The sequence below is a fragment of the Zosterops lateralis genome (genome assembly GCF_965231275.1).
Source record: "Zosterops lateralis genome assembly, chromosome: 1".
Lineage (NCBI taxonomy): Eukaryota > Metazoa > Chordata > Aves > Passeriformes > Zosteropidae > Zosterops > Zosterops lateralis.
In genome coordinates, this window is record NC_139762.1 from 131971651 (window position 1) to 131988591 (window position 16941).

General features: G+C 36.9%; 1 protein-coding gene across 6 annotated transcripts in view; it reads right to left on the reverse strand.

Annotated features, from left to right (window-relative positions):
* Positions 1–926: 926 nt before the first annotated feature.
* The window catches only part of RAD54B (RAD54 homolog B), a gene marked incomplete at its 5' end in the record, with an annotated part of 64423 nt that continues 48408 nt past the window's right edge, over positions 927–16941 (reverse strand). For all 6 annotated transcript variants that reach the window (XM_083857920.1, XM_083857922.1, XM_083857924.1 and 3 more), the window contains 8 exons: positions 927–1745; positions 4405–4605; positions 4922–4988; positions 6300–6561; positions 8728–8903; positions 10262–10552; positions 11134–11273; positions 11799–12006. In XM_083857920.1, the coding sequence (XP_083714046.1) occupies positions 1519–1745; positions 4405–4605; positions 4922–4988; positions 6300–6561; positions 8728–8903; positions 10262–10552; positions 11134–11273; positions 11799–12006 (1572 nt within the window). In that variant the 3' untranslated portion in view covers positions 927–1518. The remainder of the gene's footprint in view (positions 1746–4404; positions 4606–4921; positions 4989–6299; positions 6562–8727; positions 8904–10261; positions 10553–11133; positions 11274–11798; positions 12007–16941) is intronic.

Genomic DNA, 16941 nt, shown 5'->3' on the forward strand with positions numbered 1-16941 from the left:
ACAGATCTAAGTATCATCAGTCTCAGATAATTATTAATTACAATAACCATCATTATACAGAGTGCCTAGAATCTCCACCTTGAGTTACAGAGCTGCACACCTTGTCCTTGCTAAGAGAAATAAGCTGTGTGAAATTTGCCTGACAGCAAATGGGCACCACAGCAGTTGGGTAAGTGTGGCCACCACATCACCACTCACTGGGTGAAGAATGAGCCTAAAATGTTAATTATTTATTTAATAATGTTATTATTAGCATAATTCTAATTATGACCAAGAACACAATATGCACGCCAAAAAGATGTTCAGAATTGATGACTTTCTCAATCATACTCTCACTTCAGTCTTTGTTACTTCCTGGTGTCATCCAGCATTAGAGTCAAAGGAAACTCAAAAAACCCTCTGAAATAAATATGGGTGGCAAATAGAGGTCAGTGCACATGGCTATCAGGTTCCAAAAGTGCATCAAAATGCAAGGAGAATGTCTGATGATGGGTTAGGATGGGCTGTGAATTCCATGCCAGTCTGGGGAAAGAGACAATACTAACAATAACACAGAGAATAATTTTAAATGTTTCTGAAATTTGGTTGGGCAATCAGGGTCTGTTGCCATATATACCAAATATCATCATGTGACACAATGCAGGATTATGACAATGGAGTCCTCTTCTTGCTCAAAGTCTTTCAAATTCTGTAAGTTTACAGTATTTCTGAAAATTATCCATTCTTCTGCTCTTGTGGGCATTTCTAAGTACTTCACTTAAAAGCTACAAACTGATTTTCAGTGTTTGTGTCTTCAAAGAAGGGAAATACAGTAAGTAAAAAATATACCATAAAAATGCTCAGTACTTCAGTCTGGCAACACACATCCTTAAAAGGAGTTAACAAAATTAAGATAATCCTGTACTATGTAGGTCTGAGGAATAAAGTTTATTTTCCCAAGTAAAAGCAATAAGAGAATTTTAGAATATTTTGTATCAAGCCATGCCCTCATATTTTTGGACATTGGTGACTATTGCTCTGAATTTCATTAAATTGTAAATTCAAAGAAAAAAATAATCTACCTTGTAATAAACCTGCATTTATACAGACACATAACATTCTTATAATAAAAATCCAACCAGAGTCTTGTAAACAGCATATACATGTATATAGCATTGCCTAATTTATAAAATTTGGCTGAAGAGTTGCCAACTTTACAAGCAATAAATCATTATGATCAAATGAAAATTATAAACCAAAGCAGACTTACAGTAGAAATGTGCATAAAAACAATCTTATTAATTATTATATCAAAGGAACAGAACACTGGAAAGCAAAGTTAGTTTTAAAGATCTGCATTATGATTATAGCAAGTATGATTAACTTAGTAATAACTGTAACTTTGTATAAACACTAGGAATCACATTTACCCAGAAACCTCACAAGAAACACAAAACAAAACTAGGCAAAAAGAACAACAGGTAACTGCACATCAATTGTTTACAAGGCCTATGACAAGGAGGATGCAGAAAAAGACACTCAAGTTTTATTGGGTGGGGAAGTAGGATTGCTCACATTCTGGAAAATGAAAGAAACATTCTCTTTTATCCTTTCAAGGAAAGGATCAGCAAGAGTCTGATGTTGCCCAGAGAAATGCTTCCATTGCATCAACTGTGACATGGAAAGTGGTTTCTTTGAATTAGGTTTCCCATGGTTCTGTTCAAGCTGGCAGCTTCTAGATATGGGAGGCTTTTCTGAGGAAGTATCTGGAAAAAATGATGCAGTAGACTAATCAGAGAAAACTACGACAGAAAATTTCAGTCTGAACCAATAAGACAGTGGGTGATAACAAACAAGGGAAAACAGAACAGCACATATAATCCTTCTGTACCAACAAAATCCAAACATACATCCCCAGTAAGAAACGGAAGGTTTCTTGCTCAGTGACTGAGGTTATCAAATTTACCATATGCTAGCATAAAGACAAATCCTTTTACACACTGATGGGAAAGGAAATATCTTATCCGTCAATTTCCTTTCCTCCATCTTCCTAATTCTGTGACATTTGGCCTGCTCTCATTCTTTAAATAAATCTGAATCTAGATGTATGTTGCAGCAAAATTCATGCTAGGTTCAATTTCTTCCCAGAGGAGTCACTCCAGCCAGCTAAGAATAATTTGAGTAGCTGCTTCATTGACTTAGCACATTAGATCTGTACCGTTTGTACATCCAGATTATGCCATGTTGTTCAATATACACAATACTGTATATCACAGTAAGGAAAAGACTATTGCTATGAGATTAATTCACTTTTAAGAGAGGATCCTAAAGCCCCAAATAGTATCAGGTCATTGCAGTGCACGTCACAAATTGATGGCTTTATGATTCATCTGATGCTGAGAAAAATGAAGAAATAATTTTGTATGGAAAAAAAATTGCATCATTACTGTTACTGGTTTAAAATTTGTCATCAAATATTTTCATAGTAGTATTATGTGTTCATTAGGAAAGACCAGTGACATAAGCAGCATGATTCAGACTAGTCCTGGTATTTTTAAGTTTCTGAGAGTCCATAGCTCATAAACACAAAACTTTCCTTTTGACTTTCCTTTTGACTGGCATATGACATTTGAAGTAGGTTTGAAATATATTTTTTTTTTACTGTCCAGAAGAAAATTTAGAATAGATGCATTTACAGATTCTGCCATCCTAACTCCTAAGACACACTATGATCAGGTAAAATAACAGGCTTATAGCTTTGTAGCTGATGTGAAGGCCAGCAGAATAGCAAGCAACCCATCTGCATGATCCATGCACAGGAAATTTCCTCCTTTCAAGACCCCTGTTTTCCATAGATGACTCTAGAGTGAATGGACAACAGGCATAGTTGTGAGACCTGTATTATATTGTTTGGCTCTTCTTTAGTTTATCTTTTGAATCATACTTGATAGAAAAAAAGGAGAGAAGTCAATGAAAATTCTTGGCTTTACTGTGCAGCAGAATCTATCCCCAGTAACCTGGAATCTGGTTCTTTGATGCAGTAATTTGAGAGATTTCTGTTCTTAGCAAAGGCAAATGGTTCCTGCATTCTAGGGTGATCAAACCCATGACTCAGAACATTTTGACTAGGGAGACAATGAGCCAGCTTGTCCTCTGCTCTTTAGGAAGTCAAACCTTCTCCTCACTCTATCATTGCCACCACTTATGTCTAATAATGACCTTCAGGCTTTCCTGGACTTACTGCCAAATGGTTTTGTCCACTGGGACCTTGAAAAAGTCACAGAACCCAAGAGGCCCCAAAAATGTTGTAACTGAATTGATGAAACCAAAGTGTGTTCAAAACATAAGATAATAAGCCAAGATGTTAAGACAATTGCAAACTGCTAAATAAAATTACAAGCACCAGTGTTTATCATAGTAGCAACACAAAATTACTCTGGATTTCTGCAATCCAGGAGCCACACCTGCCTCACTGCATACCACTGGGAAAATGTGGCTAACATTTAACACAAAAGATGCCTATCCCACACAGATCCTGTAATAGTACCTAAGCGGAGTATGGTAAATTTAGAAAATCACTTATGCAGAAACAGAAGGTCTAATTTCTCAATCATTAAAGAAAGATACAAAGATGATTTAATCAGCATATGGAGCAAAAACAAAGGAGATATTCAAATTTTTATGGCTACTGTATTTTTACAAGCCAGGTCCTCCCCATTTTGGGTAGAATGAGATGAGAAAGAAGCACAAGTCTAACCTATTACCTGGAAACATGCAAATCATCAAGCAAAAAAGTATTGGGTTTGCATTACTTCTTTCCCTGCTCCTGCCTATTGAGAACACACTCTCTTGTACTCATTTCTTGAGTTCTTTTTATTGAGGTTTCTGTGTGCATTTAGAAGACATCAGTATTGGTACAACACTATCACTACTGTAAATAGTGCACATGGATATTTCATGCCCCAAAAGAGAAACATACCAAGGCAATAGACACTCTTTCCTTTAAGAAACTGGATGAGCTATAAAAACTAAAATGGATAAGATGCAAACATAGCTTATGATCATTTATTTTTTTTAATCCTGTTTCCAACTTAAACTTATATACCTGTACACAGCAAGGTATGAAAATAACTTTGATACGCCAAAAGAATAGGAGACAGGTTCCTACGGAAAGCATAGATGTGAATATTTGTTACTTGAATGATAAATGAACTGGTTGTTACTGCAAGGAATTAATCTTCCTCCTCCTCCTTTCACGAAGGACTCCTATGGATTAGATAAATCAGACAGTATGTGCAAGATTCCATAATGAACCTCATTATTTCAATCTTCTTTTACTGAACATCAAAGTTTTCTCCAGAGATAGACTATATATTAAGAATGGATTCCTCAGCAGTGGCCAGAGATAATGAAAAACAAACTCACTTTGATGGTCAATCTTTCCCATGCAGTCGCACTCAAGCAAGTCATGAGTAACACAGCTGGAATCTTCATGTAGAGTAAAGAGATTTCTAAGCTCCTCAATAGAAAAATGTGTGTGTTCAGATGTCTTGGAAAGGTCTACAACTGCCCCAGAAAGGTCTTGTTTGCTGATCTGTCTTTGATAAATCTTTTCTTCTATTGAGCCTGTATTGAAAAGAAAAACAGATAAACTGGGATAATTTTTGACCAGTATTTACAAAGAAGTCAAATCCATTTCTTGATAACGAAATACATAGGAAATGCTAAATCACTATTTTCAGTTAAGAAAAACCAAAGCAAAGGCAAGTGAATCAATGCGATGCCTCCATCTTAACTGAACTCAGAACAAATACACATATTTTTAAAGAACAAATAATATATTTTTTTATAGAACAAATTATTTCCAAAAACATTCCCTCTCTTTCTTTTATGGACAAAATGTCAATATCTGTCTCACTCTAAGTTGAGTGCCATCTCTGACCTGTGGTTAGCAGCCTGTAGATATGGACAGTATGTTTCTGACCATCTCTCCACACTCTAGCCATGGCCTGAGGAAAGCAAGAAGATGAAGAGCATTAACAGCCTGCTATACAAGGATACTTTACTAAAGCTTGTAGCCTTCACTGACCAAATTACCAGTTCTGCTCACTTGCTCAAAGAGATGTTATCTGGATAATACATTTCCCAATAACTCTCTGTGATTATTTGTGGTATTAATTGTAAACAGTTTTGAAAGTATAATTTACTTCCTGCCATTGATGCTTCTCTTCCTTTCTGTACACTAAAGTAGGAAAGTAGGTGTTTCAATTATTGCCTGAAACAAATCCCCTCTTCATATTTGTTTTCCCAGCATTAACAACTATTTAATAGTTCAGGAATACTGATCACTCTCCCCCATCTCCAAAATTGCTTTTTTGCCACAATACATCTTTAAAAGTGACTTTTACATTTCTACTGAAATTCTAAAAATGATTGTTTGCATGTCCTTTATTTCTTAAAAAAACACAATGTAAAACTGAGTACTGTTACATGATTTTTTTTTTTCAGAAATGTATGGGTTGCATCTACATCCTTGGTGGGATGTAGGTGCAAGCACACACAACACGGTTCGCAGTCTCTGGCAACCTGTAGCAATTTTGTCTGGCTTAGAAGACTTTTTCAAGCAACAAGACAAGTGACCACATGAGGGTACTAATTCACTCTGGGAAGAGGAGCAAGGTTCAAGAATCAAGGCTTACTTCAGGTATTAAGGGCATGGCAATACTCTACAATAGAAAGTTCCTTACTGAGTTCATAAAAAGACTTTTTTAATTGTTATTTTTAAGGACTATTTTAACTAAGGACTCTTATGCCAACTAAATAATCCCTTGAGGCCTACAGTGCCTTTATAAGAATAGCACAGCATTGGCTTTCTTTTCTTTCTTTTGGCATCACTGCCATGTGATTTTCTCATTCTTGCAATTTTGATCAGTCTCTCCCTTTTTCTCAGGGATTGCAAATCAACAGCAACATTTGCTATGCAATCTAATCCCATTTTCCTTTTCTTTTTAGAAACACAGCAACTCTCCAGATAAAAAGACATCAAGAGACAAAGAAGATACATGACTCAGTCCTCCAAAGAAACTAGAATTTAATCTTTTCTTTTTTTACTGCAAGAAGGTTTCTACTGATCCCAATGTATATAATATGACAGAGAAATATTTCTTCTTCTCAGAAATAGTTTTCCCTCATTGTTGTACTTATCCCAATAAAATGTGGTAATTGGCAGCACTAAGACATGTAAAGTCAAGCAATTCAAAATCAGTCAAGAATTCATTTGATGCCCATCCCAACCCACATGTACACAGTTGTTACCACACCTGAATATCTGTAGCTGGATTCCAGTCAATATCATAGAGGATCAAATGAGATGCTCCAACCAGGTTCAGTCCCACTCCACCAGCCTTTGAACTCAGCAAAAAGATAAAAGCTGGGCTGAATTTACTATTGAAAGTGTCAACAATATGTTGTCTCTGGGAGACAGGAGTATGTCCATCGAGTCTAGTATAGGAGTATCCATAATGTTTGCATATGTCTTGTAATACGTTTAATGTCTGAGTGTAATTGGATACCAACACAACTCTGTCAAAGAGTAAAACAAAGTCATCATCCTAGGCCTTGGTAAAATTAAAGTCCAATAACAAATTACTGAAGGCATCTAAGAAAATAAAATTAAGAGTGAAAAATTACACATCAACCCAGGGTTAGTTTTACTTTCTATGAAATAAAACATTTCCAATTAATTAGAAGCATATACCAGATCTAGATGCCTTATACCTTATAGTGTCAAGCATTCAAATGTTAAATAATTAAGGTCTCCTTTTGCAACAGAACTTGGCATAATGCACAGATTGCAGGCATTCAGAACCAACCAGAAAGACAGATTTTCTTCTTTTAAATCTCTGTTTATACAAAATAACTGTTGTTAAGACAGCATTTGCAGAGGATGTTGTAGGAGCTAATAAATAATATATATATAACTCTACTTACTGAAAAAACTACTATGAATTTCTACAGAAAACCTCAGAAAATTCTACCAAAAATCATAATGAAAGTCGAGCGGGAAAGCAGAGATTCTTTCCTACATTTTTTTGGCTGAAAAGAACAGGGATGAAGACTAGTGAAAGATTGACACTGGGTTTTTTTTTAGAAAGCAAAATCAGTCTGATTCTTTACAGTAATGGTCCAAGCTATGTTGGTCTATTTTATCTGAAATTTTGACTAAATAGGTTTAAAGGTCTGAAAACCTAGCATTCCTATCCTCCCAAATATTAAGGATGATTCTACTAAGTAGAGAAATATCTTTTGAATTTAAGCCACAAATTAAAGAACAGGGCATTTTCTGCCAGATCTCATTTAGAGGTCTTTTGTAATCTAAACTAAAAGTAATATATTTCATTATTTTTTGAAAAGAATATTTTTTTTAAAAAAATAATTTTTATTAAAAACAAGTTCTGAAGAACTAGACAAATAATTTCAGTGGAAAAGGAAAATATTAATGTTTTAGAAGTGTTTTAGAATATTTTTATTAATACACTTTACGACTGAACAACATCCATGACTTGTTTGTAATGACTTCGCAAGACTTATTTTTTTGTCAATCAACACAACATTCACAGTTTTGTCTGCACCCCAAAACAGAATATAAACTTCAGATTAGGACTGGAAATTGAGTTCTGTATATTGCAAAAACTATTTTGTACCAATGAAAGCAGAGAAACCAAAGAAAAATAATCATGAGCTGCACTGAATTAATGCAACAAAACTTAAAGGCATAAAGTAATGCCTCAACTCAGCAGCTCCTAAAGCACTGCTACAGAGAAATATGGGTTTTACTGACAACCCTTGTTTTGCTGAGCTACACATAATAAGGCCAGTACATTTAGATATACAGCTGTCATTGCTTTCAATAGATGCTAAGTATATAAACTCCAGCAACAGGCTCAACTTCCCGATTTGTAAAAAGAAAGTATCTTCATGTTCCATTACATCAGTGTCAAGAGATCTGCTGTTACTTCCCACTCTACTGAATTTCAGTGTGTCCTGTTTAAACATCAGTTGAAATAAAAGTTAAAAGTTAAATACTTTTGGAATAGTTGGGCTTTAAGGCATGAGTCCATATAAAATTATCCTGGGACACCAGGTCATGTGAGATTCCCACAAATGAGCAATTGCACAGAAATTAATCATCTGCATCCTATTACCCCAAGACAAAAAGAAGTTTTCTTACATGTCAGTGGCATTTAGCACAGGGGAAATAAACAATTGCTGGGCAAGTTCATCTGTTGAGAATAGTTGCCCTGAACTTCAGAAAAGGCAGCAAGCAGTGAGCAGTTAAGTGTGATTAAAGCGGAAATAACTTACAATCTAGTAATGAAAATATTTCAGTGCAATTTAATAGATTAACACATTTTTCATGAAGATACAAAGTATTGGAAAGCCTCAGCAAGTACAGGGTGCAGCAAAACACCTGTAGCAAAACACCTCACTTGCTTTATGGTGTAAAAAATACAAGTACCACTATCTGGGAAAAAAATATGAAGAGCATCTTTAAAAATTATGTCAGTTGCAAATTCCAGTTTCACAATTTAATGAGAAAGCCAAGACTACAATGGTTAAATTATTTGGCACCCCTGCAAACAGCTGCAATATTTATTTTGAATGTTACACTCCTATGCATTTGAAAAGCAAATCAATATGCAGAAGGTCACTCCCATTATCTCTCTTCTACCTTTCTTTCACACTTGCCTTTCAGAAGAGTTAAGCTCATGGATTGCCGCTAACAACTTCACCAGCACTTGCAATTTTCCTGAATCAGTTTCAGTGAAAGTGTCTGAAGTATAATCTTGTGGGAAGACATCTATTACACCTTCATAGAGGCTGGACTCATCATATTCCTCAGACATGGGATCACAGCTTTTTTCCTATTGAAAATAAAAGGATTAAAATTCCATTTACCCTCTAAAACAATTTTTTAAGACTGCTATATTTTTATCACAAAGACAAGAGGCATAAAAGGCTGCCACAAAGCAATGTATTATGTGAGCATGAGCATGACAACCTCCCAACACAGGACTGAAAGCAAAGTTTTAAAATACTTATAGTGTTTATTTTAGTTTACACTCTCTAATCTAAGACATTGTTTGCAGCTAAGTAGAAAGTTGAAATACTTAAAATTGAAAACTGTACTACTTCTCTACTTAAACAACCACACAAATGTATTTCCAGAGTAAAGACATATCTAAACCTTGGGAGTGAGGAGGAAATCAGTACACTATTTATTCTTTCTAAATCCCGTAATACTTTATTATGAAACTTCCCAATCATTGATTCTGTTTAGGAAAATACTGTCATTAAGATTCAATTATACTACTGGAAATGAAGAAAAGCTAGCAAACAAAACCAATAAATGCAGAAATACAGGTAATATTTTGCTGTATTTAGAAAATCAATGTTTCACTGTGAGGAAAAAGCCAGACCACTCGAATGCCAAAACCACAATGGCAATAAATGACTTGCACATACAGTCCTTTCCATCCCTATATTTAATAAAGGCTTGTGGTTTTGCATGTGAAAAGTTTCTAATGCTTATACTATGAAGTAAAGGCAATGAACTTTACCTGGCAGCATTGAAAGTTACATGGATACTGCACTGTGGATATTCCAGCAAAGTCATGAAGTATATCTTTTCAGAAAGATTTACATTTCCACCCACCTTACTTGGACTTCAGCTAGTGGCCATAGAAGTTACTATTACCAAGTTCTAACTATCATACTATTTTCCTATAGGAATTAGAACACTTCTTTATGTACAATCCCAAAAGAAGAGGTAATGGAGACAATCTAGTAGCACTGACATCTTGAGCGTGCAGCTTCCAGTGTCATTAATCTTGAAAAAGTAAAATTATCACATGTGGACAGGGAGGTTTCAGAGAAACCAGCAGACAAAGTACACACTAGTAATCTAGACTAGTAATCCCTAGTTAACGGTGCCCCTTGTAAAATTCACATTTATATGTATTTTTACAAATATTCAGAGACAAGGTTAAGATGGAAAATACATTAAGAAAGAGAAAACGGCATAAGGTAATAGGAAACTGGTGAGAAACCTTTCCTGAGTACATTTAGATTTCTTAACAGTTGTGCTTTTGAAAGCAGACTTCCTAGAGCAAGAGTAAGAGTATGGAAATTACCTTAAGCAACATGCACATTGATAACACAGCTTTAGTGACCTGCGTCTGCTGAAATGACTAAAAGCACACAGCCCCATGCAAACAGATACCTTTACAGCTTTAAACAGAAGACATGGATGATTGCAAAGTTTTTTCAAAGCTCCTATACATATTAGGTGTGGACTATTTTCCAGCCTGCCTTGTAGACAGGATGTAATAACACGAGAACTAAGCAGTTTTCGATACAATTCAAGTTGCAGCGCTGTGGGTCGGCAGAAGATTATGCTCTCCTTTTTGGGGGGCAGAAATCTGTTTATAACCTCCTGTGTTCTTCGTAGAATAAAGAGTCCAGTGAGGCGTGTGAGTTCTGCTGCTCTTTTTTCTCCTAATTCTTTTTCCTCCTAAAAGAACAAACACAAAATTAATTATAATCTTGCATTTCATCAGAACAATGTTCTGCATGATTTTAATTAGGTATTTAAAAAACCTTTTAAAAGTATCATACCATTTTCTGACATGGGACTGTAATGACCAATACTTCTCCAATTAGTACCACTGCATTAGTTCTGTGTCTGGTTTCTAAAGTCTTAAACAAAGGAAAATAATGTCCCAGATGACATCCAAGGCTTGAATTATATTCTAGAATTTCTTGAGATGCAGTGAAAGCATGCAGACCTTGCAGCACTCTGGAGAAGCTAACAATGAATAAAGTATCATCACATGGCAATGCACACGGCCTTTTGGGGAATGCAGGTGTTGGAAGCACAGTTGTTGCCTGATAATTAACAGGCTGCTGAAATGAGGTGATTTTAACATGTGTGTTCTCCTTCTGCTCCCTTTGGAAAACAAGTGACTTTATGTCAAGTAGGAAGGTGAAAAGCTTCAGCTACTATTAGTAGTCACAAGCTTCACTTTATTTCACAGAATGCAAATTTCAGTTACTAGGAATTTTCTTCTGCAACTGAATTTTTAAACCAAATACCTCTGTTGCTGAAGGTTCTCTAGATCTGACAATTGGTTCCTCATATATCTTTCTATACGTGGATAAAGACCCAAGTATTCCTGGATTCACAAACTCTATTAATGCATAAAATTCTTGCAAGTCATTTTGGATTGGAGTACCTTCAAGGGGAAAAAACAACATTCTGCAATTGGTTACTTTTTTCTTTAAACTGATGGAAATACATTGAATACAGGGTTTAATATCGGGAATGTATCTTGAAAACAGATGTGTATCATATTTCAATATGAATATACTCAGAGTCCTGAATTGATCTAAAGCTTTACCATGAATAACAATATACTGTACTCCTAACTAAACAGACTGCAGATATAATTGTTCTGACAAAGGAATTTAAAAAGTCAACTTCTAAATCAATTTTATTAAATAACTAAAAAGGAAAACATTGACTCTACGCTGAGCCCCGATTCCCTTACAGAAGATCCAAGGCTCCCTGAAGACTGACAAAATTTGCCTTTATGTAAAAAAAATTGCAACCTGTTTTTACAAGACCTGAGATTACTTCATTTAATACCCATTGCCAAAATTCCAACTGATTTCATGCTGTAGTAAGAATACCTTTTTCTTTTACCCCAACCCAGCACTATCAACATAAAAAAATACTAAAAGTAACTGTAGATACTAACCAGTAAGGATAATTCTTCTCTCACAAGACAGACTAGTAAGGGCTGTAGTTGTCTTAATAGAGCTATTTTTCAGACGATGTCCTTCATCACAGATTAGGAGGTTAAATTCTACAGACAGAATTTGATCTAAAGATCGCAACAGCATCTCATAACTGATTATCATAACTGAATAAAGTGGAGAACCGATGAATTCTTCTACTTTGTGGTCCTGCAGGCATAAAGAAAAATACATCTTACAACTATTTCATTGGAGATCACATCCTTAAAAATCATCACATTCCTTAAAAATACAGTAAATACAGAAATTTCTTCTCACATGACACAAGATATTTACTATCTCCTTCATGACTTCGGATTATTGATTCTTTCCTAATTTGCAAAAGAAGTCTGATACAGCAATTTAGAATTTTACCACCTCATTAAAAGAAAATTTATTATTCTTTTAAGCCTTCAAATCCTCTGAGACACATTACCATGAAGGTGAAAAGCACAGAGTTTCTGTAATAGCTTCCCACTGCTGGCATTTGGGTAAACTTCAAATGAATAATTAAAGCCAAGATGATGAAGGGCCACCGGTAGCTCCTTGTACACTCACTTTGGATGTCAGCCTGGTAATGTCTAGAAGGAAGTTACCACATTCTACCAGAATTCCCTTTGTAGTTTTTAATTGAATTTTATATTATTGAATGTGATATTATATTGATAATATTTAACCTATTGAATTGGTTTGAGGTATCAGATTGTAGAAGAGCAAAGTTCAGCTTGCTCAGAGCTCAGGTGGGAAGGATTCTACAGGGAACTTTCATGGAGGCCAAAGGAATTCCCAAGTGCTGGGAGTTCTTCAAGGATGCTCTTCTGGAAGCATGAAAACAGTTTATCACTTTAAGATAAGGGAAACAGATGGGGCAAGAGACCCCTTGGCTTAACTGCAAGCTTCTGAGTCAAAATCAAAAGCAAAGCGTACAAATGATGGAAATGTGGATCTGTTGAGACCTACAAGGGCATTGCCAGGGCCTGCAGAGATGTGGCAGAAAAGCAAAAACTCAGCTAGAAACTAATTTAGCCAGAGATGTTGAAAACTGCAAGAAACAGTTCTTCAGGTATGTAAAAAACAAGCAGAAACGGAAGGAAAATATTGGCCCAGCGATAAACAGGAGAGGTGAATTTGTCCCAGCATCTTCTTCACCCCTGTCTTCACCAGCACTGCTGGGTCCCCAGCCCCAGGAACAAAAATCCAGGCTGCTGCAAATACAGACCCACCAGTGCCAGTGAGGGTGAGCTATTACAGGAGCTTGACCCCTATGGATTAATGGGCCCTGGCATTGCCCAGGGGTATTAAGAAAGCTGACTGACATCAATCCAAGGCCATTCTGCATAACTTTTGGAGAAGTCAAAGGAGAGCAGGGAATATCCCAGAGGACTGGAAGGATAATATCATCCCCATCTACAAGTAGGGTTTAAAGGAGGAACTTTAAGTTATGGAACAAATCTTCATGGGAGTTATCAAATGTCAGATGAAGCATGGGATTGGGAAAAGCCAACACAAACTCACCAAGGACAAACTGAGCTTGACAAACCTGGTCACCCTCTGTGACAAAGTCAGCTGCTTGGTTGATGTGGGGTGGGTGGTGGACATTGCCTCCTGGATTTCTCCATGACTTTCAGTACGGCTTCCCACAGCCTCCCTCTGGAGAAACAGGAGGGCTGTGGTGTGGATGAGTGGTGATGGTGGGAACTGGCTGAGAGGCAGCACCCAGAGGTTGCTCGTAAATGGCTCCTTTCCAAATGGGCAGCGTGGCATGAGTGGATCCCCTAGGGATCCATGTTGAGCCCAGCACTGTTTAATATCATCATAAAGTAATCAGGAAGATGGGAGCAAGTGTACCATGATGAAGCTTCCCAATGATACCAAACTGAGTGCGAAAGTGAACACTTTGGAAGAGAGAGGCACCTTGCAGGAAGATTTGGATAAGCTGGAAAGTGGCTAACAAGAATCTGACAAAGTTCAGCAAGGGCAAGCCTAAGGTCTTGCACCTGGGAAAACATAACCCAGGTGTGCAGCACAGGCTGGGATCTACCCAGCTGGGGAGCATCTCTTTGGAAAGGGATCTGGGGTGGACAGTCAGATCAATATGAGCAAACAGTGCTGTGCTGGCAAAGAAAGACAACGGGATGCTGGGCTGCATCCATAAGGGCATCACCAGCAGAGATCCAGAAGTCATTATCCCACTCTGCTCACTGCTCATCAGGCCACACTGGAATACTGTGCTCACTTTTGGTCCCTGCTGTGCAGAAAGGATGTGAACAGGCTGGAGAAGGTCCAGAGAAGAGCCACAAATTATGATCAAATGACTGGGAAGTCTGTGACAGGAGGAAAGGCTGAGACTACTGGGTTTGTTCATTCTTGAGAAAAGAAGGCTTAGGGGAAACCTCCTCACTATATTCCACTATCTAAAGAGAAGATGGAGACTCCCTTTTTACAAAAAGTAATATGGAAAACACCAAGGGACAATGGGTACAAGGTTACTCCTGAGGAAGTTCCAATTGCACATGAGGAAAATGTTTCACAATGAGAACCACCAGCCATTGGAATAATCTCCCCAGGGGAGTGGTGGAGATTTGGCTGGACACTATGCTAGGCCATCTTGTCTAGATGATGCTTTTGCCAAGAAAGGTTGGACCACATGGTTCTTGAGGTCCCTTTCAATGGGGTATTTCATGATTTTTCTGTAATTAACTTTGTTACTAGCCCTTAACACTTATGGGTTGGCCAACAAAATAAGATCACCCCGGGACTCAGAAGATAAGAGTCCATAACCAGCCCAAGAAAACATGTCTGTCTACTGGTAGATTTCTAATCCCTCTATTACCAATCAGAAAATTACTGCAATCATCTCCTCTCTTATAGACACCTCAAGCCCTTTTCCTTCAAAAGACACCAAGAATTTTCATGTCTATTGAAGGAAATGCACACACTAAATATTCACTCTAATGGGACAGAGAGCTTCCCCCAAAAAAGGTTTCCTAGAAACAGCGACATTTCTGTGCAGACTTGTAAATGTACTAGGATTGTTTACTTGTCTTGCAATTATGCATAACACTGGAAAAATCTATTGGGCAAGTCCCTCACCTTTCCACTTGGCTCCAGATACTAATTTCATGAATGCTACTTCCTGTGTCCTAACAGTGTTCACTAACTAAGCAGACTATGGGTGCAGCTGACAAGCTGAAGAACCTCTTTAATTATGAAAGCAAATCAGTCTAGAGCTTTAGGAGGTATTTTTATTTCCAAACAAGATCAGTTACCAAACACAGACAACTAAGTCTGAAGCCAGATGGTGTAATACATTGTAAAAGCAGCACCACTTAATTATCACACCCTTTAGAGCCTCCTAGCAGGTGATTCAGATGAATCTATGAGATGAATCCAGCACATTTATCTCACAAAGTACCATGCAGCAGATCAGTCCCCCACATGCTGCTCATGATGAGGCCCAGTACATTGGAAGAAGCAAGGAGTACTAAGGACAAGGCACCCATCACTCCAGGTATTTGGGACTGGACTTGAGCTTTCCTGTTGTTTCCAGGACTGTAGTTAACTGCCTGTTTTCTTGTTGTATTTTTACTGCCATTTTCAAAACAGGAGCAGAAAATTTCCCAATGCAGGAACAGAGACACAGAGGAGCCTGTAGGGAAGACCCAGTGTTGTCCCAACTCAGCATACAGGCTCCACATTGCAGCCTTGAAGACAGAGGCAATGTCTCTCTGAACTTCCCCTGGCATGGTCAAGCATCAGAAGATGCCCAGGGTTCAGAAACCATTTTATTTTCCCACACTTTCAGGCTATGAGCTGAGATAGGACAAGTGCTGAGGCACTGGGAACAGCCACCAATATCTGTCCCCTGGAAAAATATCAAGTGCGCAGGAAAGTTTGAACTCCTTAAAAAAAAAAAAAAAAAAAAAAAGGAGAGTCACATACAAGCCTCCTGCAGTCAAATATTATATATATTATATATTTCCTACTGTATGTAATGTAACAACAGCAGTGGATGATGGATGAAAAATTAAAATAAATTTACAAGCTAATTTCAAGTAATTAATTCATACTCTTAACTGGCTGCAAGATAAATCTATATTATAGCCTCCATTTTAACAATTACCCAAAGTGACTTGACAGGTTTAAGTGAGTTGCCTGGAGCCACATATGGAGCACTTGTCAATCAGTATCAGAGGTCCATAATGTCCCAGACTTCCTCTTTGAACAGACCTTTCTTTGTGCTAGTACATATCCAGTGTAGCTGGTAAAGTGTAAATTCAAAAATGCTGAATCATAAAGTAATGTAATCCTGTAATTAATTATTTTTCCAGATATTTTGACTTAAAAAACAAATCAAAACAACTCCAGGAAGAAGTGATACTCTGCAGACAGATAAAGGAATTATTCTCTCAAACACATCACAAATGCTTATAAAAGGAATTAACAAGACCTAAAAACAACCTTTGTGGGGATGCCTTCATTTTAAAAGCAATGCTCTCTACATGGCATTTGCATTTCAACATAATTCAACGGTAATCACATTTTAAAAGCAGTAATATCCTGGTGTTTTAAAAAGTCTTTTACTGAAGGCTGAAGGGTTAGGATCAGTTTGTGGAGTTTCAGCGTGAAAGTGAGGAAAACACTTTCAGAACTCTACCAGTTCTTTGAACGCATTCCTTATAGACAAGAACAGAAAAAAAATGCTTGAGACAAGCTCTTCCTTTTAAGTTCTACTGGAGAAATAATAGTATAGTAATTGCTGTTTTTCCAGAGAAGATAGACAGTATTTTTTTTTTATTTTGAAATACCTCATTATATCCCAGGCAAGTCATACTGTGTCTTCCTTTTGCATGACAGTGTATTCTTTGTATTCGGGAACAGAGTCGTTAAAGCTGCTGACTGTCTCCAATCAAATAGGTCCAACGAGATGAGTAAGAGTTTTAAAGTTATTTAAATTTAAAGAAAATGAAAGCTATTGTCATTTTGGAGCATAGTAATTGTCATCAAATTCAGGCTTTCTCCTCCCAACATTATTCATAAAAACTGCAAGAAAATGTTTAATTATCTCTAACTAGCCTTTTAGGTTAAAATGTTGCCATATTATAT